General features: G+C 43.5%; 1 protein-coding gene across 1 annotated transcript in view; it reads left to right on the top strand.

The window, feature by feature from the left end:
- Positions 1-5750: 5750 nt before the first annotated feature.
- Positions 5751-24583, top strand: part of lsamp (limbic system associated membrane protein) — a 394190-nt gene continuing 375357 nt past the window's right edge. The window contains exon 1 of the mRNA XM_060074330.1: positions 5751-6219. Coding sequence (XP_059930313.1) covers positions 6156-6219 — 64 coding nt within the window. The 5' untranslated portion in view covers positions 5751-6155. The remainder of the gene's footprint in view (positions 6220-24583) is intronic.

Genomic DNA, 24583 nt, shown 5'->3' with positions numbered 1-24583 from the left:
TGGATCTAGAGATACTGTACAGATATAAGGTTGTCTGTGTCTGTTTGGGAAGCTACATGAGTTGTAACTCTGAAGTCTCTTTACAATTCACCACTCTCTTAGTTCAAATCGAGCCTCTGAAGTGGCTTAGAAGGACGAAATCAGAGCAGATATACCAAACACAATCCACGTGAACGAATATCCTTTTCTTCCTTTGTAAAAACCCACCAACTGTCAAAAGAAAACCAAAAAGAAACAGAATAACTTCAGATACTATTTTTGTACGACATGGAAAACTATCAAAAGAAACGTGTTGGAAGTTGATTGCTAACTTGTGCAGAAGTACATCTAGAAAGCCGCCGTGGCCCAGTGGGGCAGTGGGCGAGATGAGACGCCCGCAGCCACTTCCTCCTTTCATGAAAGTCCATCAAGTCACCGCAGGGAGGACAGATCCAGAGCTGGGGCTCTCCGAGGAGTCATGTGACTGATGCCGAGTCATGGGAGGTCGTTATGTGTAGCTGGCCTAGATTCCTCCACTAATTCTTTCCCCATGTCTTCATTCTTTAAGGCCTTAATTCTTTTTTTTTGTCTCTGATGATCTCCGCCTCGTTTTTCCCCATCTGGAAGGGGAATCGTGTTTTGCGTGTCTTTGGGTTGTTATCGCCGTGACTGCGTGTGCATGTCTTTGCATAATGTCTGCCATCGTGTTAGATGTTTAGCTGCCACCGAGGTCAGATCCAGAGTGATGTGGAATATGGTCATAAGTATGCCAAAGTTGTACATTTCTTCTGTTTGGCTCCTGCATAACGACTCCTGTGTTTTTTTATAGCATGCTGATTCGCATGCCATTAAATCAAGGCAAACTCGCTGCATTAAAACAACACACCTGGCAGGCAAGTGTGGTTGTGCGCTGATGTTAAACGCAGTGGATCGTGAGGATTGCGTTTCTCTGTGAGTGAAACACTCGTGTTCAATGTGATGCGCTGAAACCCATGTAATTCGCAATCATTTGTTATCATTCTTTGCATCGGACTGGTAAATCACTCATATGACTTGTGATTTGAAATTAAAGCAGTCTTATAATGCAATGTGTCTGTAATGATTTTCTTACGTGGAGGTGCCGCGCAGGGAAAGCTGCGGCGTTCGCCTTGGGTTTGTGGGCTTTTAGTTTAGGTTTGTCGATATGCTTTCCTGTGTTCACGCACACACACACACATGCACAAAAACACAAACACACACTCAGATAAACAAGCACACACACACACACACACACACACACACACACACACACACACACACACACACACACACACACACACACACACACACACACACACACACACACACACACACACACACACACACACACACACAGCATAGACTGTGTTTGCCCACACAGAAATCATCTACATTTTTATTCTCCTGACCAGTGGCCTTCTCAGGTTTGACTTTAACATGAAACCTGTCTTGTCTCAGAAAAATGAAAAATACAAAAATCTGTCCTCTGGCTGTATGGCGTACGTGTTCATTTAGTTAAATCTAAACTTTCCATCTTCACGTTTGAATATTATATATTTTTAATTATACTCTGTTTGTGTGTGAAATTCACCCATCTATGTCAACAATTAGATGCGTGTGCATGGAACAGGTGGCCGGCAGAAATTGACTTTAAACCGTCTCCTTCTGCCATATGCTGCTGCTGTATACCCAGGAGCTCCACACAATGTGGGAGAGAGACTACAATAATGAACTGGAAGACCCAGGTACAAAGAGCACGGAGAAAGAGCATCTGGAAGGAGCTGCCATAATGGAGTTTGTCCACCTTCCACACATTATAATCTTAGACCTGGATAAATGGCTTGAATTATGAATTTTGTTGGCATGTACAATTAACAATTGGTCACTGCATTAAGTTAATAGGATAACTAAATAACCAAAAATAAATACATATTTGTAAGTTTCAATAAATTAGGAAATTTAGATTTTGAACTAACAATTGGAAATGCCTCTATATATCTGTATGTGTATCTTTAGTATCAGTTTGAAATCTCCGCCTTTCCCTCGAAAATGGGTTGATTTTGCCGAGCCACACATTCTTTATAATACTCAACCTTTTCCAACTTGTGAGATTAGTCTACATAGCACGTCTGAGCTTCTATAAAAAAGCAACAAGGAGAAGACTTGATTATGAATATCATCAGCTTATAGGTAATGGAGTCGGAGGGAACGCTGCATCGTGCTCCTGGCCCCTGTGTAGCGTCTACATCCAGGGAACTGGAATTCTCCTTACATGTGTTTCATCTCCGTACAACAATTTACTACAGCTGCAATTGCATTTTTAAAACTCAGTGCGGATTAAATTAAAAAAAAGGAAACGGAAAATGATACTTGTAGTTCTTAACTGTGCACCAAGCCAGCCCCCAGGCAACTTTTTAAACTTTCTACATGTTTAAATAATTAACTTTATTTGTCAGGTATATTTCTCTAAAACATGATGTCCTTTCCAAGCCATGCAGACACTCTCTTAGTCTGGCATTCTTAAACTCTTGCTTAAGAATACCGGAAGGAACCGTAGGAACAAAATACATTTGTGAAAAATGATGACAATTCACCCATTCAACTGTTCCTAAGACTACAGATTTGAGCGAGACTGTCTTAGTGTATGCATATAGATCCAAGAAAGGTCCATAGTATATCGATGAACCTGTGGACCCGCACACACACGGACATTATACCAATGCGCACACACCAAATACACGCATGCACGTCATGCAAGCACTCACAGAAGTCCAATGCACACAAACACTCCAGAGAGAGCTTTCTGCAGACATTGTTGGGGGGCATCCGTGGCATAATGGTGAAGGAGTTGGACTGGTAACTGGAGGGTGGCCAGTTCGAATCCTTAAAAAATCCACGGATGAGGTGCCCTTGAGCAAGGCATCTGAAACCCCCCTGCTCCCCGGGCGCTGCACCGCGGCAGCCCACTGCTCCGGTAGTGCCGGTGTGCCCCCATGTGTGTGTGCCCCCATGTGTGTGTGCCCCCATGTGTGTGTGCCCCCATGTGTGTGTGGACCTCTGTGTGTGGACCTCTGTGTGTGGACCTCTGTGTGTGGACCTCTGTGTGTGGACCTCTGTGTGTGTATGTGTTCACCGGCTACCCGGATGGGTCAAAAGCAGAGAAAGAATTTCCCCCTAAAAAGGGATGAATAAAGGACTTAACTTAACTTAACTTGTTCCGCCACGTCGACTGAAACCACAAACTTTACAGAATCATGATCTCAAATAACGATGCTCAGGGGTTTCACTGCCTCTAAAATGTTCCATTGCATCTAAAACGACTTGGCCCTCAACCTGTCATGAACCTCGCCGTTGCATTCGTGGGACTGCGGTACGGTCGCCCAAGGACAGATTTGCAGAATACACAACATTTTCGATCAATTCTGAGAGCATGGGAAGACCGTGCGTTATTGATATCACCAAGGCCACGTTGTTATGACTTGCATGTGAGTATTTCCAAAAGAACTCGCGTCTGTCAGCGGAGGAAGTCAGGACACACTGCTGCCGCTTCTGATCCGGGCTCCCAGCCGAGGCCTTTGTTCTGCATGCGTGGGAAACAGAAGGGAACATGATTCAGTGATCCATAACACCGCACAACTTTATCACACCATGGGTCGGGTGGGGGGAAGAATTCGGCAACCGAAATGTGTAAAATATATCACAAGGTGATACTCGCAAAGGTGAATTTTTCAGATAAGCTCTTTATCGAGATAGCTGGATGAACCACCCCCTATCCCCCCAGCCCCCACTCTTCTGCCCATTAAGTACTGGGCAGTATGCGGCAGAGAGTAATATGTACTAATATGTACACTACTGGGGCAGGAAGTAGCCGTACTCATCTTTGGTTTAAAATATTGTATGTGTCACCTATAGTGATGCCTCGAAAGCATCCAGCTTTCAGGACTGCATTTGCCATCTCAATTTAAGCACCTTTTAGCGTATCTTTAGCACAAGATTTATTCATGAACTTGTTGAATAATTGAGCATTGCAAATCTTTTAAATACGTAAAGCTGGGATTCTATTTATGATAATGAAAATGCACATCTCACAACATTTTGGGTGTCGGGAAACAAGTGTTAGAAAAGGGTGATATTTTGCATTTATTAGTGATGCTTAATATTGGTCAATTATTATTTCTTGAGATAGATTTGCAAGATACAGAAACGTGGGAAGATGCCTGCACTAAAGTAGACTGCACTAACAAAAAACACACAGACACATTAATATCTGATTGCTGTCCAGTTTAAGGAGAGAATGCAGTCCCTGACCGATGATGTTCCAAACTTCATTGATGACGCTATGGGCTTCGGTCCTACCGGGAGTCATCAGTCATTGTTATCCTCTGGTAAGCCTGTCTACTGAACTCTGTTTAAGGTGAGTTCAAGGCCTTAAAATGCATTGGAGTCTGTGATACTAAAATGACAATACTTTATCTCCCAAACAGAGCTAAGCAGAGTTGGAGGGGGAGGGAGATGATGAGAGAGGGAGGGAGAGAGAGAAGGAGAGAGAGAGAGAGAGAGAGAGAGAGAGAGAGAGAGAGAGAGAGAGAGAGAGAGAGAGAGAGAGAGAGAGAGAGAGAGAGAGAGAGAGAGAGAGAGAGAGAGAGAGCGATTAGGAAATAATGGAGAACAAGACAGGAAAACAGAGGTAGAGAGGAAGACAGTGGCAGTGTCTAGCTGCAAAACTGTCTGATTCGCTCACATAGCCGCAGGGATCTGCAGCTTTCAGGAGAGGATTCCGGTCCATTACGTTGTTTTGGAAACAAAGCAGTGGAAAGTCAAGACATAGCAGGAGACATTATCTGCTGATGTGGCTGACTTTTACAACGCTTGCCAAAACGCCGTCAGACACGAATTGGAATTAAGAGGGTCACAAAAGGCCAATGTCTTTTAAAATTAAAATGAAATAAAAATAATGATGATATTCCCTTCAATGAAAATATATTTAGGCCCATAAATGTCCAGCTTAAGGTTCAATTGTTTTTTAGGTTATGCGATAAATGTTGCCTCACAGGCTTAATTCACTTGTTTTTGTGATAGAGAGCCTGGTTTAGATTATATCAGTGTGCAAATTGTAAAAGAGACATAGAGACAGACAACAGTGGTGTCCAGATCCACAGGAAAGATCTACAGAGCGGCTGGCATATGGATGGATTTTCCTAATCCGATCCTGCATTCAGATTTAAATGTGCATACGTATCGAATCAAATGCAGCAAGTATGAAAAACGCAATGAAGAAATGCCGAATCGAACATGATGTTGACTCCCAACAAACTCATCGGACAAGATGATCCGTTGAGGGGACAGGTAGGAAACAGAAATCCGACCTGGACTCTGCTAGAAAAGGTGTAGACGATGCATTTTAAATTGACGCTCTAGGGGGCACTGTTGTCCAAGCTAAAACTAATCGGCCAGGAAGAGGGTTCCCGATATAGGATGAGAGAGATAGAGAGAAAGGCAGAAAGCGAGGAGGAGGAAAGCGAGAGAGAGAGAGAGAGAGAGAGAGAGAGAGAGAGAGAGAGAGAGAGAGAGAGAGAGAGAGAGAGAGAGAGAGAGAGAGAGAGAGAGAGAGAGAGAGAGAGAGAGAGAGAGAGAGAGATTGAGAAGTGTGTACGTGGCAGTTAGAAAGAGAGCGAGAGAGAGAGAGAGAGATTGAGAAGTCTGTACGTGTGAGTTAGACAGAAAAAGAGAGAGAGAGAGAGAGAGAGAGAGAGAGAGAGAGAGAGAGAGAGAGAGAGAGAGAGAGAGAGAGAGAGAGAGAGAGAGAGAGAGAGAGAGAGAGAGAGAGAGAGAGAGAGAGAGAGAGCACACACCACACACACACACACACACACACACACACACACACACACACACACACACACACACACACACACACACACACACACACACACACACACACACACACACAGAGCTCAATCCGTGTTGGGCAGCCCGGCACTTGTGTGGTGCGCACCAACATCGGTTGTAAGCTCTGAACTATTCCGCCTAAGCGCTTCAGCTCCAGAGTAGCCTACAACCTTTTTTTCTGCGTGATCAAGATTTGGACCATCGACTCGTTTGGAAGACAGCTGCTGTCGTTACCCAGAAGGCGATTTTGGACTTGATAAACGGGCGTCATGCATCACTTCTGGATACACACGATTTGGATCCCCGGCTTTGCTTTCCTCTTTGGATTTCAAGGTAAGTTGTTATATTGTCCCCCAACTGCTATAGTTTGAACACATCTGTACATCTCTTGTGATGATTGTCATTCTGCACACTGTCACCTACCACAAGCCATATCTTTGTCTGACTGTGGCTGTTTGCGGTTGTATATGTTGTTGTTGGTGGTGTTGTTGTTGTAATTAGATGGAAAAGGAGATCTGCCAAGTACTGGACACTGGTCCACCTCCTGGAGGGACGTGATAGGCTACCTGCGCACTAGTGTGTGTGTTTGTGTGTGTTTGTATTTGTGTGTGAGTGTTTGCGCGAGCGCGCGCGTGTGTGTGTGTGTGTGTGTGTGTGTGTGTGTGTTCAGGCGTAATAAAGAGTTGGAGTGAGAGCCCCTTGTATCCAATGCAATGGAGAGATACTGATTATATATTATATTATATAGTTTAATATATATATATATATATATATACACATACACCTTTTATCTATTACCTGCATGATATTATAGCCCACCCGAAATTATTAGAAATGTCTTTCTGAGCAGTAACAGACTTAGCCTAGTTGGGGGGGATTCAATTTCAATATAAGATCCATGGATTTCCTGAGGTAAGAGTAGTATTCTTGTTTGAGTTTTTCTGTTTGTGGAGCGACGGCCCATCCTCTCTCGCTGTGTGGTAGGTCTGCTGCCCTGCCCTGTGTGGCAGTGCTGGGGGGAGGATGATGGCTGCAGCTGACAGGCAAGGGCCTAGCCGTTCACAGTGATGGGACCTCAAGCGGGGCTCTTGATGAGATATCACATTAGAGGACATATACACAAAAGTTTTACTTGAAATGGCTTTTCACTTGTGGAGCTGTTTTCACCCTTTTGAATTGAAGAAAAACAAATTGAATAGGGAGCACTTCATCCCACGTCTAACAACCAATAGAAAATAAATCCAATCGCCCCACCAAGCTCCCATTGAATGAATGTGCATGACGTTTGTGTGTGTGAGAGAGTGAGCGATTTTTAATGGAACAGTGTGAAAGTAAATGCATTGATTGATTGAAGGCTCAATAAAAGCTAATGAGGAAATAGCTTTTAGTTGAAAAATAGCGACACAGGCACCACACGCTCAGTTGACTGTGATGCAGTGTCACCATTTTGTACTCCATGATCCCTAACTGGGTTAGGAGCGCCGCTTACAGAATTAGTGTTACCGGTGGGAATGGGATTCACAGGTACTCTATCCTCTCTCTCTATATACAGTATATCTTACACACACACATGCATGCATGGATGCATGCATGTATACACACACACACACACACACACACACACACACACACACACACACAGACACACACACACAGACCAACATATGTTCAAAAACACACACGCATACATTTACACTTACAGCGAAACCCAGTTATAAATACACAAAAACACATGAATAAATTACCCCCCCCCACCACACAGACCCAAAGACATAAAAACACACTTACACACACACACACACATTCGTACAGAGAGACAAAGGCACACAGATACGACATACACACAAATACACATACATACCCAACAAAACACACACATATCTAAGCATGCATATACAAATACACACACATGCACATTTGTATATAAAGAGACCCAAAGTCCCACACACACGCCGACTCACACACACACACACACACACACACACACACACACACACACACACACACACACACACACACAACCTCAATAATGCTATTTGTATTTGTTCCGCTGACCTAGCCCTCCGTTTAATCTATCGTATCAAACTAAAGCCATGTGTCTGTGTTTGTGTGTGTATGCATGTGTGTTTCTGTGTGTGTATAAATGTGTGCATGTGTGTTTGTCCTTTTGTTTTGTCTATTTGTGTGTAGTTTCTACAACATGGGTATTTTGTGGAACTGTGTGACCGGCCGCATTTGTGGGGGCTGCATATTGTGTGAGAATCCATTTTTAAATACACTATGTGCTGCTGTTTTGCATACACTTAGAATACTCTAGTTATTTTTTTATCCATAGTTGCTCCAGGGTCAGCAAGCCTGCATCGACCCAAGACCAAATATATATTTATTTTTTTGCCCAGGGCCGTTCAATACGGGACATCAATACAAAACCTGGCTTGACTCACAAAGCGCTCTCTTCCGCTCAGCCCTTCATAGTTAAAAAACTATTTTTCTCTGGCCTATTATAGCATATCCCATGCCTTTATCAGCTCTGTCTTTGTATCACTGTGTCTGCTCCGTCGGTTGCGTTTGTAGGTGCTTTCAATATTTACCCTTCGTAACTTTTCTGAGCAGACCATAAAACAGCGAAGTGCCTTCCAGATAATGTGACGTTTCAAAGTTTAAAATGGGCAAGGTCAATGCTGGCTGTGGTTTCTCTTTTTCTTTCACTCTGTCCTCTCTCCTGCTCGCACTCTCTCTCAAGAGAGACATTCGTAGTTGTGGTCTTTCTTATAAGCTAAGAAAAGTCACTCCAGGGATTTCTGACGAGGGAAAGTCTAAATTCACATCAACAAGTTCTGGTTCTTCCAACTGCATACAAGCAACTTATCATCAAAATATATCATTGTTATATAAGTGGCAGAATTCAGAGTGTGCAGTGATTCAGGGGTGATTTATGCAACTGGAAAGGACAGCGAGTCCATGCAAGACCCAACACAGTACATTATGCCACAAGACTGTACTGGTGGAGCGGGGTATAGCCTTAAGCTTGATTTAGCTGTCAGGGGTTTTAATAAAGCAACCAAAGGACTGGTTCCCCTCCTGTCTTTCTGCCCCGGTCCACCTCTGTCAGCAGGTATGGGCATTTGGTTACGCTCCAATGCTACAACAATCAGAGCCAAGAGCACAGAGAACGTGTGAGGGGAACAGGTTCAAAGTCAATGGGAAGATGGACTTCTTATCCAATCTAATGTAATATATTCTAATGTCTATCATCTAATATGATATAAATCATCTGATCTAATTTGATGTAATGTTGTATAATCCATCGAGCACGAGTCAGGATTAGGACATCTGTGCGGAACCAAATATCTCAATAAAGTAGGCCTACTGAAAATCGAGTCATGATGTAATATGGCGTGATCTCTCTTATAGTTCACATCCGATGTTTTGACTCATTAACACAGATAACATGCCAAACAAAATGAATAGATTAAGTATTTTACGTGTACAGGTCATCTGCAATAGTGGAGAAGACATGCCCCTTCCGGTCGAGCCCATGGGACCCATGAGAAGAGAAAATATGAATGGGTTTCAAATGGAGAGAAAGTAATTATTTTCTGGTCCCAGTCCTTATATGCCCTGCATTATACATATGTTGTTTGTGGATTTAAATGATAAGTTTCATTTCACGAGTTTGACCGTTTATTGTGCAATTGTGCAGTTAAAAGCTGTAGAGAAAACACAATCATGAGAAAGACTACACGTCTCGTGTCGTCACGCTCCCTGCGACTGGCGTGGACAAGACCAATAATCTCCCCATCGACATAACTGAAACTCTCTACATGCCCCGACTTATAATGATCTTACGATGCTCTTATCCTCCCCTTGGAAAAAAGCGCTGAAGTGGAGCAGAGAGATCGCCATGGCTGTACCGGAGTTCCAACTTCCAAGTGCGGGTCAGGTGTGGTGACGTATATCATTTGCGTCGAGAGCAGCGAAGAGCTGTAGTTCACAAAGCGGCCTCACACTGAACCTAACATTATCAAACTTCTTCACGAACATGTTTAGATTTTTTGCATGAAAGATTATCATTTAAATCCGCAAACAACATATGCGTAATCCAGGCCATATAAAGACTGGGACCAGAAAATAATTATTTTCTCTCCATTGAAACCCATTCATAATTTTCGATCTCATTGGTCCCATGGGCTCTACCGGAAGAGGTGTAACTTCGCCACTATACGCAAATGTTTGCTTAAAGATAGGACTACTCTGTTTAAGAGTCTATCCAAGATCTGAAAGAGCTTCTCATGTTGACCCCTTTGGCTAAAGTGACCTGCTGCAGCCCTCACTTTGCGGCTGGACTGCTGGACGCGGTTGGGGTCGGAGAGCCGCCCTTCGCTCGATCGCTAACGGAATCAGTTCGCGTAAGCAAACTACACAACCTGGCGGAAGCAAGCACCGCCTAGGGGCAATCCGGAGCGCGCGTGCTCCCTTCCTTTTCTCCGGAAAATTCAGCTTTAAATATCACAGAAGTCAGCCCACACGCTGTCCTAAACAACTGGGAGAGTTGGAGTAAGGTAAGTTAAATTACAACCTGTAGGCCTACATATATTGGTCATTCAAGTTATTTATGAAACTTAAAAGCCACCATTTAGTCCCTTTTGAAATGTGAAGCAATTCAAATGTATTGCTATAAGTTAGATCAAACGCAATGCAAGTCCGCCCCCTTTTTAATTAATGATGACACGTCTGGTTACCTTCTATGGCGGGGAGAAGCCAGCTCGCTCACCCGCTTTCATCTGCTGGAAAAGCAACCTCTCACAAAGGTATTTAACTGTTCCTCCTAGCCTACTTTGTCTCTCCCTCTAACAAGGCAGCCCGGTCATTTATCACCAGCGCTATTGAAAGAGCGCCTTTATCAGGGCTTCACGTGAACCAAACTAAATCCCAAAACCTTGTTACTTTTAAATTAATGTGTTTTTGTCTTCCACCTCTAATATATTCCAACCAAAATAGAAAAAAAGAAATATCCTACTTCATGACGTTTTTCTAAATGACTACGCTATCTCGTCAGCCAGATGTTTCGTCTTTATCACTTTTTTCAAGCTTTCAATAAGCCGAGAGGTTCAGAGGTCTGTAATTGGTGGCCCGGGGGACGGATCTCCTTGGCCCTTTGCACGCCATCTTGGGTCTCTGCAGGACTGGCACCGCTACGCATTCGTGTCTGCGCTGCAGTTAACTATACGCAGCCTACTTATTTTCCGCTGAAAATGCTGTCAGTTGTGACATGTCGGTCAGGGTTGTTAGATGACGAGTGAATTGAAAGTGATATTTTGGTTGAAATGTGTCCAAACTGAGAAAATACTGGGTAATGGTCAATTTAGGGATATATTTCCGTGTGTGTGTGTGTGTGTGTGTGTGTGTGTGTGTGTGTGTGTGTGTGTGTGTGTGTGTGTGTGTGTGTGTGTGTGTGTGTGTGTGTGTGTGTGTGTGTGTGTGTGTGTGTGTGTGTGTGTGTGTCCTATCCTAGATAATGGTCAATATGGGGATATATTTGTGTGTGTGTATATATAGATGTACGTCTGTATCTATGAATTTCTTTATTTTTTAATCCCTGTGAATTGACACCATCTTTTATACCTTAATCCAATATTGTCTACATGCACGTATATGTGATTGGCTTTATCAGAATATCAGTAAGTATAATTCCTTCTTAAATAAAAGCTCCTTGATGCAGTGATCGGTGGGTCTGAACTTGAAGAACCAAGCCTAATTACTCGCTGTGGTTGCTAGGTGCTGTGTTAAAAAGTTAACAAGCACATCGTTTGATTTGAATGTCGTCTTGGTTAGGTGTTGAGGTTCAAGAAGGAAGAAAGGGCGATTAAATTAAAATGATCTGATTTAAATCTAAATCTGACCCTAACAAAAAAAAGCCTGCAAAGATCTCAATTCGTATGAGGATTGCAACGTCAAAGTCGGGACCGGCTTTGTACAAGGCAACAGAATCATTATCACGTAGAGACAGAAGACTCGATGATAAAGTTGCAATTATGAATCAATTACTTTGGTCTCTACACTATTATTATTATTATTATTATGATAACGTCATAACCACAGCAAAAAAAAATCCCAGTTGAAGTTCTTTCTAAAATTCTAAGCTAGTTTCCACCTTGCTCTTGAATGTATTCAGAAACATGTCATCCATCGTGTCATGGAAATTACCCAGGGATAGGGGAACATACTTGGAGCACACACTGCGCCCAGGAATTACCTATGCGTAGATGTTCGCTGTATGGTCCACCTCAGTGTTGGCTTTTTTTATTTTTTACGGTCCTTCCTTGCAGTCATGATTTATGTCAGAGCTGTCAAGGGTGAGCACACAGCGAGACGATCTTCTCTCCTGAAGCCACTCTCCAACTCTATTCTGGAGTGGACAACACTATCGTCAGACAACCATACGATGCCTATAGATTGCATAAACAGACGCGTGATTGTCCGTGTGGGAATACTAAAGAGTTATTTCAACGTGAGAGTGTTCCGAGAATTAGCTTTTTAAATAATTGGTTTGGGTGTATGAATAAGCCACGGGAAGAAACACCAGAACACGGCAATCTCCAGCTTGATTCCAAGAGGCTTTGGGTATGGCACAGCTTCTCCCAGACAAGAGGCAATCCTCTGCATAATAGTTGACATTTCCAAGCCAAAGGGAGAATTATTTTGCGTGGAAACATTTCAAATGCCACATCAAAGAAAAGCAGCGCGTGTTTAGAACAGGGGGTAGGGGGAGCGGGGGTGGGGGGGGGTCGGTAGCAGGACAGTATAAGTTGCTCTACTTACTGACTCCCACAAAGCAAGTTTTCACAAAAATCTCTGGCACTGTATTGGCAAATTGCAAAAAAAGTATTCTGTTTACATCAGGTTTCTAGGTCCATCTATCAAAAAAAATAAGAAAATAAAAAATAGATGGACTTAGCAACGTGCTGCTGCTTAGAAATGGCCGAGGGTTGCAGTGACTGGAAAATTGACAAAGATTTGTGGCGCCAAGCCATGAGCTGCGTGGGGAGGATTTCCAAAGGGTCCAAAGGCAAATCACACTTTGAAAGCACACACAGTCAAACCAAGCGGAGGAGCATCTGCTACTCTGCGATGGGATGCCACTGCATCGAACTGCTCGAGGAGGGTTATTTAAACAGTCTGCCCGCCTTGGTTACTCCGTCGGGTAATGGCAGCCTCCTAAAAGGAGAGACGGTGAGCCTCAGTGCTGTGTGGAGGCCAAAGAGCAGACTCTGATCTGCTCCACGCTCTGTGAACATCTGAATCACACGCCTGCTCCGGCAGGGGATTTCAAGGACGCATAGGGAAATGAAAGATTTAAATACAATCTAAATGTACTTGAGATCATATTACTAAATGTGTCAATTATTCACATAATGGGCTATTATCAAGTCAAACTGATGGTGTATGTATGTAATCTATGGTCGGAGAGGAAAGTTTCATGTTACATGATATCACTATAGAACGGCTCCAAAAGGTTTTACTGGCAACCACCACTGGCAACCACCACGTGGAAGCAAACAGTTCCCCGATTGGTCGGTTATGATTTTGCGACTGCATCCGAGACAACGGAGCTTGGACAGCTTCTACTTGCGTGAACATGGATGCAGATGTTATGCTCTCTGACACCTCCTGACATCTCCGTGGGAGAGGGCCCGCTCGGGTGAGCACTCGGATCGATACATGCTACCTGGCCAGAGGAGCCTCAGACAGAATCGCTAGGAGACAGCCTAGTTATTGTTCTCCAGCTGTCATCACCAACACAACACACTTCACCCCAGTATGATTTTCACTGTGAAGACAACGCGCCAAACATAGCCAAACCGATGTGTTTTCATTTTGGGAACATGCTCCCGGGTTCGGAATAAGACTCTGAATAACTAGGAACCCAAAAAAAGTAACAACTGACATTGAGACACTTTCTGAATGATTATTTGAAACCACCAAGTTGTAGTATGGCTCTCTAACGCTTATTCAAACATGCTTAAACCTCCATCCTCCTCTGCTCCCCTCCTTCCACTGTTAACCGGTAGATGGTAATGTCTGGAATTGGCAATAGAGATGCACGCCAGTCTGTTCTTGCCAACTGTTGTAGGAATAACCCAGTCAGACGGACCCCCTTTCTCTCCAACGCATCACTGCTGCACTCGCCCTCTTGTATATTTCATATTCCAGACAGGCAGGCAGGACTGTTTCAAGAATGTACGCACACATATCATTCCCTAAGAACATTAAAGTAGTTTTAAATTCAGAGGCTGGCCTCAACAATATAGAAATGCCGGTGGCCCAATAGATTAGACCAGTTGATTTATCTCGCCATATCAAAGAAGCAAGCGAGGAGAAGATGCGCCGGGGATAATGAGACGAGAACATAAGAAAGTCATCATTACGTGGAAGTTAGCCGGTTGATCATCCGTTCCATTGAGCGAGCCTATTGTAAACGTCTGTTTGTCTCTGAGTTCAATGAATGCAAATCGAATGTGCTTGCGATCTACGGTACATCCATTTTTCTTTTATGTAATGTATTCTTAACTGAAAAAATATAACATTCAGAGGCATACAAAACTCTGAAAAACAAATGAAATCCCGAGTTGTTCCTATCATCTGATCTGTTACATTCAGTTGGCCTATTAAAGGCCAGGAGAACACTTAGCCGCTTCCAGAGAGCGCCATCAATCTGCCTCGTTCAGTCCTGTTCATAGGTCATTTTTTTTTCCCGATACTTAAGGTCATTTAAGGACAAAAGGTAATTGATATACATTCTCTGTGATATGCTCTTACATGCTCCAGGTGTGAAGGGTAAAAGTTGTTGCAGTGCGTGTGTGTGTCTCCTAACAACCCGAGTGCTGTAAAAGCTATGCTTGGATGAGTGCGACATCTTTCAGCTGTCAAAGTTGCCGCATCGGTGAAGGGGAAAGGAGTCTTTGAGAATATTAAGATATCACGCGGAGCGGACGCCTCAGCGGCCTTAGAAAAACAGACACAAAAAAAGAAGGTGTGTTTGGAAGCTCACACCATGGAACATTGATCCGCCACAAATAATAGAGGGTTCTCTTGCTATCAGACCTCATCCCACTGCGCTGTGGTTGTCAGCATGGGATTAAGAGACAGGAGGGAGGAAGCCGAAAAAATCACAATTTCCTTCTCACAATAGGAAGATACAATTCTCTTTAGAGATGTTCCCCACAGTAGACCCGGAGTAGTGTTATAACTGACACGGGTCAGTCGGCCGCCTCTCGCGGTGCAGTGTCTGCACTGCCTGTAAGCTTCTGTGTAAACATGAAATGACATCCCTGGATAGACGCACCCCTTTGCAGAAAGCCTTTCAATTGACTTCGGCCTCTCTCTATCTGTCTCTCTGTCCCTGTCTCCGTCTCCGTCTCTTTCTCTCTCTCGCACACTCTGTCGATTTAAAAGAGCATCCACCCAATCCCACCCATGCCTTTTGTCATCAGTGATTATTATTATTCTTTTTATGATAATCTTTTCTTTTTGAGAGTAGCGACTCTTTTCAGCACACATCGTGCATAAGCCTCGTATACACAAGAGTGCCGTTTGTGTACTTGGAGTGTGAACATTACGGCTGGCTTTGTTCTGTTGTTGTTGCAGTTGGGGGTTTTAATCTGACAATGAGGAGAGAATACATCATAAGGAAAGTAGCTTCCACACTGGGACTGAGAAAAGCTCTATATTGCTTGTGTTGAACCGCATGTGTGAAAATGTAATTTTTAGTTTTGCGGCCGTCATCAAGGTTATTATTGCCCTTTCTTGGCTTTGTCTTTATTTCCAAAGGGCAACATTTATCCAACCACGTGTTAAGTCAGTGTGCCAGTACAGCCAAATATTTATCTTGTTTAGTATTTTTTCTTCAGACAATGAACAGAGATAATACGAAATCCAATCAATGAACAACTTTTCAAATGTCTTCCTGTGCTGGCCTATTTGGCCCCCTTTACTCCAGCCTCTTAATTTATGCAACCTGCTAGCTTTCTGGGGAGCGCAGAAAGCTTGGCGCGCATGTGTGTGTGTTTGTGTGTTGGGGTGTGTGTGTGTGCGTGTGTGTGGGAGGGGGAGGAGGATGTGTGTGAGGGTGCCAGAGCATCCTTCTCTGGAGGCTCTATTGATTTACTTAGGAGAAATTACACTTTGTAATTTTAATTAGTGGCTTCTCTGCTTCTTACTTCAATGGTAAGAGGGAGAGACATAAAAAGGGAAACAGCGAAAAGCTATAAAGTGAGGAGAGATTAATTACCCATAAGCCCTGTGTTTTCCTCTAAAGTGCTATGAAACCTTCCTATAGTGAATTAATGAACTCCCTCAGTACTAATTGAATGATTCTAGTAGGTTTTTGGGGGAGAAATATAGACATAGTCCTTGTTTTACATGTGGCAGCTGAAAATTGATGACACGTTATTTGGCTCTTGGTGAATCCACTTCTAGTACCTCAAGAGTCTGCGGAGAGCATTTTGTTTCATGCATGTGTTAGTCATCTCTCTGCCAATGTTTTCGCTGGTTAGTTAAATTACCAAATACAGTTTTGCAAGGCATGTGCCTGTGGATATTGCCTAAGCAGTTTTCCCCATGTAGTCTAAGACACACACACACACACACACACACACACTTCAGACCAATGCATGATGGGATTTTACTTTTGCCTGAACACCCTTTCTTCCCATTATTCAAATATTAACAGATGTGATTATGATGATATGGCAGACTGAATACACAAGGTCATCTGATGATTACCTGATGGTAAAGGAATACACATAGGCCTCCTTAAGACAAAAGGGCAAACTCCATGAAAAGTGAAACTGAGATCTTCTCAACCCCACAAGTCTTTTTGGCAGACGTTGAATTCACCTGGGAGTTGTCCCCCCCCCCCCCCCCCCCGTCTGGCTCCTGGGAAATGTTTACGGAGCGCAGCGCTGAGAAGAGAAACAGCCAGAAAAAAGGAAAAGCCAGCTAGAAAAGCTGAACATGATGGCTGAGGATCAGAGGGAATTTGACACGCCGAAGAAGGCAAGCGCTTCATCACACTGAGCCGCACGCGGAGGGGCGTGTTTGAAGAGGAACAGGGAAAAGCCCCCACTTGAAAGGGAATATGAACTCAAATAGACAGCCTGATAAGGAACGGCAATTATATGAACGTGGAGGAGGGGGATAAGCACACATCTGACTCTGACAGGCCAAGATGGATCGGGGGAAGGATTGCGTGCAGCTAATGAGGGACAACTGCAGGGGTAAAGTTAGCTGCTGGATGATGACATCACGGAGAGGGAAAAGAGTGAAGGCGAAACAAGAAAACGCCAGCTGAGCGTGATGGCCTGCACGGTGAGGCCTCAGGTAGCCAAGCATCCAGGATCTCATCTCTTGCAGAACTGTTATGCCTCGACAAGAGAAGCTGGAAATGAAAAGACTGCGCTGAAAGATGAGGGAGAGAGTGCTGGAGCTAGAGCCAGGCCTCTCATGTGTGTGTGTGTGTGTGTGTGTGTGTGTGTGTGTGTGTGTGTGTGTGTGTGTGTGTGTGTGTGTGTGTGTGTGTGTGTGTGTGTGTGTGTGTGTGTGTGTGTGTGTGTGTGTGTGTGTGTGTGTGTGTGTGTGTCACTCATGTGGTCTAACCGAGCACCAAACCACATAAATCAAGTGTCTTAACAGCATATACAGTCACATTCTCCCAAATGCAAATACCAGCCCAAAGGATTAAATCCAAGGCAGTGGCTGCATACAGTAGGATTACCTTTTTAAGCCAACCATGATGTATAGTGAGAATAAATAAATCTATATATATATATATATAGAGGTATATATCGCTCTCCCAGCAGTGGGGAAAAAGCAACAGGAGAAGGCCCCTTCATCAACATGGGGGCTCTTGATCCAGGCTTCCCTGATGGAGAGAGATGATATCTGCAGTCGATCTTTCACCCTTAACCAGCAGCCTCCTCCGTCAGGGAGAGCGATTCTCATCGCGGGTAAAAGAAGAAAACCAAAAAGAAATCACCCGTTCAGCAGAGGTATAGAGAATGGGAATCCAACCCGGACCGCGAGACAACCAGCCAGAGTCTTATTTCTATATTGTCAACAGCGAAACCTCAGGATGGGGGATGTTTTGAGGCAAGTGGCGGACGCTTGGGGGCGAATCGCCGACGGAGCCAGCTGTAGCCTGAAGGAGAGGCCCCCGCTGGAAATCGAGAGCAGAGCCGGGTGGCGACGCAAGTGCTCAATCAATTCCAGCCGGGGATCTGATCTCGACAGCCCCGCGAATGACCGATGGGACTGCGTTTGCGATCCTGCGGGAGATAAATTGGAATAGCAATAAATAAACCTCAACCCAACACACTCTCCCAAGATCATCCTGCTCCTTCGCTGCCGGGGCTGAGGCACGGAGCAGGCTCTGGGATTGCCGGCTCGATGAACTGGAGAGCGACTTCAAAGTCCCGCTCTCGCTCTCTAAGGGGAGGGGATTTTCTTTATTTAATTTTCAGCCAAGAATTCGATGACCTTCGTAGGCTTTAGGCTGGGGGCCATGCGAGCTGTCAGCAAGGCCGACATACAGATCTGGAGGCTTGAAGAAAGAGACAGTCTCCTGCTGAGGCTGCGGGGGGGGGGTGGTCCACAAGTAGGTAGAAAGCGGTTTGAAGCTCATCCTAGCCGCGGAGGGCCATCTGAGATGGACATCGTAGGGTAAATAGCTGAAAGGGAGCTTTTCTTTTGCAGGGAGATAAACATAACACTTGCATGTCAAGTGGAAGGAAGATTGACAGCTGGAGGGATAAGACAGGCAAAACTTATGCACACACACACACACACACACACTCTCTCGCTCTCTCCATCTCTTTCTTTCTCTTTATTTTGTTCAAAGACACACACACATAGGCAAACGCAGAACCTCATTCGCACACAGACACATACGCACGCGTGCATAAAAATACACACATTCAGAGCACACGTACTCCATCAACACCATTACCCACCCTGCAAAAAAGAGCAATTGATATGGTTACAAAACGGTATAATGAATGAGACATTGAGTTAAGAGCTCATTTGTCAGTTCCCTCTCTTTTGTGTTACTTCATTCTGCAATGAGGAACTTTGCAACCTCAGGGTTCAGCAGCTACAACTGACAACGCACCAACAATAACCCTAATATCTGGCAAAATAGGAGACTGTAAAATTGTCTTTGGTCAGCTGAATTTCCCTGTTATGGAGAGCAGGGGTTGTAGAATAAATTATGTTAACCTGTCCAATGGCAGTTCTTGATTAATGAGTGTTACCTGCAGAGTGCATCTAACCTGGTTCAGCTTTAAAATCGCAAAGCACGTATGACTAATATTACGAATGACGTCCGATTTAAGGGCTCTTATCGAGGTCCTTGCAATCTGTTGCATTGAACTACCTGCTTAAAAATAGATACAAATCAATTGTATGCAATTAACATTAGATACCTAGAATGCCTTATGATCTCCTGACAGGGATTATTAAAATGCAATTAAAAAGAATGTGCTAACAGCACACTGATAACCTAAACCAGGACATAGTGGTTGAAGCTCCCCCCCCCCACACACCCAAACACACTCACACACACACAAACGTGTACCTACAGAGTTTCAACCTCCAGTAGCAGGAGACAAGAGTCTGGAGTGGGACAGAGAGTCGGTGTTAAGGCCGGTCTCCCCCGGAGCACGGGGAGGCTGTAGATCTCTCAGAGCCTTCAGAGCACTTCTAGAGAGCCTAGATGATAGAGGGAGAGAGAGGATAAAGTGGGTAAGATAGCGCTGGTGAGGAGAATGTAAGCAGAGGGAAAAATAATTGACAGGTTGAGTAGGCAGCGCTTTCGAATTAGATTATTAATAGATTACTGAAGGCATGTTTGGTATGGTATGTTGTTAGGATAGAGGGATGCACCGGGGGAAAATAAGGGAAGGATGAGAGTTGGAGACGGAGAGCAAATACTCAAATCATGGTATTCTAACCCAGAAGGGACGCAGGATCAAAGGCTGTACCCGTAGGGTACAGCCATGTCATGCGGTGCATATAAATGGATGTTTGGAGGGTGTGTGTTAGTCAGATAACAAACATAATATTTACCTTTCCTCTGTATCACCTGCACTTTACCTGCGCAATAACAAACACGCCTGTGGTCCTGTGAGGCGTCTGGATTCTTCCTGATGTTCCGAAAGAGGCGTACTGAAGTAGCCGGGTATTATGTAAAACAGAAGGTAGGCAGGGTATGGCTGGGGTAATATCACCGGATGATCTATGATAAGGATGGCTTCATTCCAGTTAAGGGCGAGGCACATTTTAATGCATCGTGAAATATTATTTATCATGGTTTCCTAATCGATTAACCCATGCTCACTGAAAAGATAATGGGCAAATCTAAACTGTAAAGTGTGCAGCTGTCCAGGGTATTAAGGTCTGTGTGCATCCAAAATTTGCGTGCAAAACAACGGGCCCACGGATGGAAGATGCCAATTGTGTTTTTCTTAGTTCGCTATCTGCATCCGCTTGTTAAGAAGGTGAGGGTAAGGGTTAGGGCATGGTTGTGAGGAAGTGCCAAAAATTGAGTTTTTTTGGAAACACGACCTTGCACCCGAACCCAGGGATAAACATGTCGGCAGTTTATCGAGACCCATTTAAATGGACTTCAGGGAAAACACACACCATGCGGACAGGAACAGCTGTACAGTGTTTTACAGTTTCTCGAGTTTGGGATTCAATAGTGTTTAAAGGCAGATACACACTTGCGTTATTCCTTTATATAGGTGTTGTTTTTACAAGATATCTTTATGGGAAACTTGGAACGATTTCGGTGATTTGATTCCCATTAGAGTTATGGCCCGGAGGCCCTTGTCTTGTAAGGATATCGTGCCTCGTGGTTTGAGGCTTTTTCTTGTGCACACGACTGAAAAGCGTGTGACCACTTTATTTTGCAGGTTCTTGCTCTGCTGGATTTTAAGGTTGTGTTAATGTCAAGCTGAAAAAAATTGCATAGCTCGCCAAAAACACTAGTGGGACTGGTGGCTACAGCAAATCCCCTTCCCGCCAAAAACAACAAAAAATACAGTAATTGAGGAGAAGATATGAGATTATATCCTTTGATCGTTTCATCAAAGTATATGTGGGGAGATTTGGGCGCTTTTTAATTAAGACACAAAAACAGCACACAAATAAAGCAGAGCAGGGCAAACGGCTCAGAAGAAGGACAATGTGTGTCTGTGCATAATCATACATTAGGTTGATTAACTGTGCTTCTGGATATACTTGGCTTTCCCAGTACGTCTTCTGCTTTGCTTGGAAGTTAACCTATTTTCTTCAATTCACAAACCACAATCCCCAGGAAGTAATTTGTCCGTCTTGCCGATGGCCCTTGTGTTAAACGGGCATGTCTCTATTAGAGCGGGTGAATCACTGCTACTAGACAATGGAGACGTGGATCCCTGCAGCTGCTACCAGCTGTGGCTCTTAGCTGTACACAGCTGGTCTTCTGCTGCTATGCTTACTCATTATAGAACTCCAACAGTCTAGACTACTGTTACTAGTACTGCTACTGCTACTGCTACTGCTACTGCTACTGCTGATGCTACTGCTGATGCTACTGCTGATGCTACTCCTACTGCTGCTACTGCCACTACTACTGCTACAGCTAATACTACTACTATGACTACTACTACTTCTACAGCTATTATACTACCGCGACTTCTGCAGGGCCTGTGATTCTTCATCACGTCAACTACTAGTTTTTTACGGTTAGCACATCAATCATCGAAGTTGGCTGGATGCCCAGCGCAAATCAAGCTCTAGCCGACATCAATATATCACACTGTAACGTATAAGATGCTGTAAAAGCACGTTCTGTCATATTCATACCCGCATCTGTATGGTCAGCAGAATGAACTCACCGCGTAAGGGGGAAAATACCAAAGAGGCCATATAGATGCACGACCACAGGGCACGCAAAAGACCTGGGCGTTAAGTGAGTCAGGTTGTTGTAGGAGCCCTAAAACCCATCCAATCAATTTAACCAGGAGACGGAGACAAGTAGCCAACACTGGGCGTGTTGTATGTCTACTTTGCCTTCTCTGCTCGTCAGATCTTGTTTTCCTAAAACAATCTCTGATTTAGTTATTTCCTTGATTGTCTAACAACTCAGTGTCTTGTCTTGCATAAATTAAAAGACCAACCTGTGTGTGTGTGTGTGTGTGTGTGTGTGTGTGTTGCAGTAGTGTGTAACTAAATATCACAAATGACACCACTGAAGTTGACTCAAACTAAAGTTGCCTTAATCTTTCGTCAGCCTTTTTGCACTAAGCTGTAAAACGATGCCCTGTCACAATGATAAATTTGCCAAAAGTCAGACGTTCAAACTCAGTAATTTACATAAAACACACCCAATTATGACATTACCGGAGGGCGTTCAATTGTGTAACCCGGATTTCCAGGTCAATAGATAGGTCTATTCAACAACAGGAGTTAAAGGCTGTTCATTCATTTGAATGTGAGGTTATGACTTTATGCTATTTAATTTCCACACACAATGTGCCTCGATTAACAAGCAGCAAGTGCTCAAGCACAAACAACGAAGCCTTTATTTAAAGATCAATTATGGCCTGAAACACCTTGACATTGTTAAGATATTTCTGTTGTATAACCCACACAAGGTCCTATTTTTCTGTTACGTTTGGTATTTCATTTTCCATGGCTTAACTCGATTTCTGTCGACACCATTACTTCACACAGAGACCTGGCTGTAGTATACAATTGGGTTTAAGATGTGAATATGTACTTAAATCGCTGTAGCATCCCCCATAAGTACCAGATATTCATTAAATTCCCATATGACAACAACTAAGGGCTTCCTCTTGGAATCAATGCAGATAATGTACCCATACATTTTTGCTGGGCCAGCATTTTTTTAATTCCAGAATGCATTTATGCTTTGCTGGGCTGTCGACGTGCCGATGATATGCCTCCAGCTGCCGAAGCATTGCCTCATCCAATGAGGAAACGGCCTGCTAGTCACAGTTAACGTGGACGATTTGGTCTGTTTTGTTCATTTGTTAATAATAATTATAATAATTGGAACCCGTGTCTGGCATATTGTATCATAGCATAGGCCTACTGCCAAATGTCTTGCTGGCTCGCCCAATTAATATTAAAGCTAGTTATACATACTGTTAAAATAAACTTGATTCATTTATTCAACTTATAAATGTACCATTTATAGAATGCCACCCAGGCAACAGTCACACAACCTTGGAACCTTTTCACATAAATACAAAAAAGGAATAATTTATGTGAAGAGCCAGCCAACTGTAATGACCTGGGCAGTGTGGAGGAAATATTTGTATATTATGTAATATTTTATGCATACTTGAAAAGGGTCAGCCTGACCTTATCTATCTAGCAGACGCTATTACGTGTGTGTGTGTGTGTGTGTGTGTGTGTGTGTGTGTGTGTGTGTGTGTGTGTGTGTGTGTGTGTGTGTGTGTGAAGAATCTCAAAGGGGAGATATGCAGTTGTAGACGTTTCATATGTTGAATAAAACATTGTTTTTGCTACATAATATTTATTTTTCCTTTTTTATTGTATGTATGTATGTATGTATGTATGTATGTATGTATGTATGCATGTCAATTCATGTTCCTTGCTGTTGCAAGGGTAGCAAAACTAAATAACAAAACTAATGGGAACATATGTCAAGTTGACATGCAGCAATCTAGCACTTGACCTAGAAACTAATGTTATTGTAGTCATTTGAATAAAACAATTATAATTAATGAATGAAGTTAACAGTCAATACAAAAAGGACAACACAGAAATGCAAATTACAATTGCAGGCTTTCAACAAATATTAACGTGCATGTCTTTTCAATCTCTCAAGTAATATATAAATGCCATGCCGTTTCATTTACCCATGCTCCAGATCAAATACGTTTCTGGAGAGATGGGCGTATTAGCTTGCCACAGTTAATTATAGATAACAGAAGTAAACCCGCAGCGTTTTATATTGACGTTTCCTACCGTCAAACGAACCAGCTCAAGTTTTCAGTTCAACTGGGTCAGTGTTCCACAGAAACACGCACGTGTTTCCAGAAGAATATGTCAAAAAGCTAATATGTTTTGTGTTTTAATCATCTGAGCTGCCTGCGGCTGGTCACCCCTAGCGAACCTCTGTTGCCGCCCGTGTTGCACTAACACAGATGTCCTTACCTACCGCTGCTGCCGTTTGAATTTAAAATCTGAACGAGGTGATCCATTCCCTCAGCTAGATATCCCCCAATGCAATTAGGATACACCTTGCTCGAGGGCACGACGGCAAGGATGTTTGGCTTCCGATCACAGTCGCAAGCCTTTTTATTTTTTTGCCAGACAAACTCTGCTTCTTAATATCCCAAGGGGAATCAGACGGCTGTGCTGGCTTTTAGTTTGAATTAAGAAAGTGTCCGGCCAGGCCGCTAATTCAATCCATTGTCTTTCCCTTGTTATCGTATTAACACAAAACCAATCGTGTTATTGTGATATGCATTATCAACGTTATTAATGATCGTGAGATACCCTTTACAATTTGAGATTTTCCCAATTAGTTTCATCCCATAGGCCATCTCCAAATTAAATGCATATATCAATGTCAAATGTCATTAGAGAATTTTTTTAAGGG

This window comes from Gadus macrocephalus, chromosome 16 (genome assembly GCF_031168955.1).
Source record: "Gadus macrocephalus chromosome 16, ASM3116895v1".
Classification (NCBI taxonomy): Eukaryota; Metazoa; Chordata; class Actinopteri; order Gadiformes; family Gadidae; genus Gadus; species Gadus macrocephalus.
The sequence above is the reverse complement of the archived record's forward strand: the minus strand, read 5'-3'. Positions and strand labels throughout refer to the sequence as shown.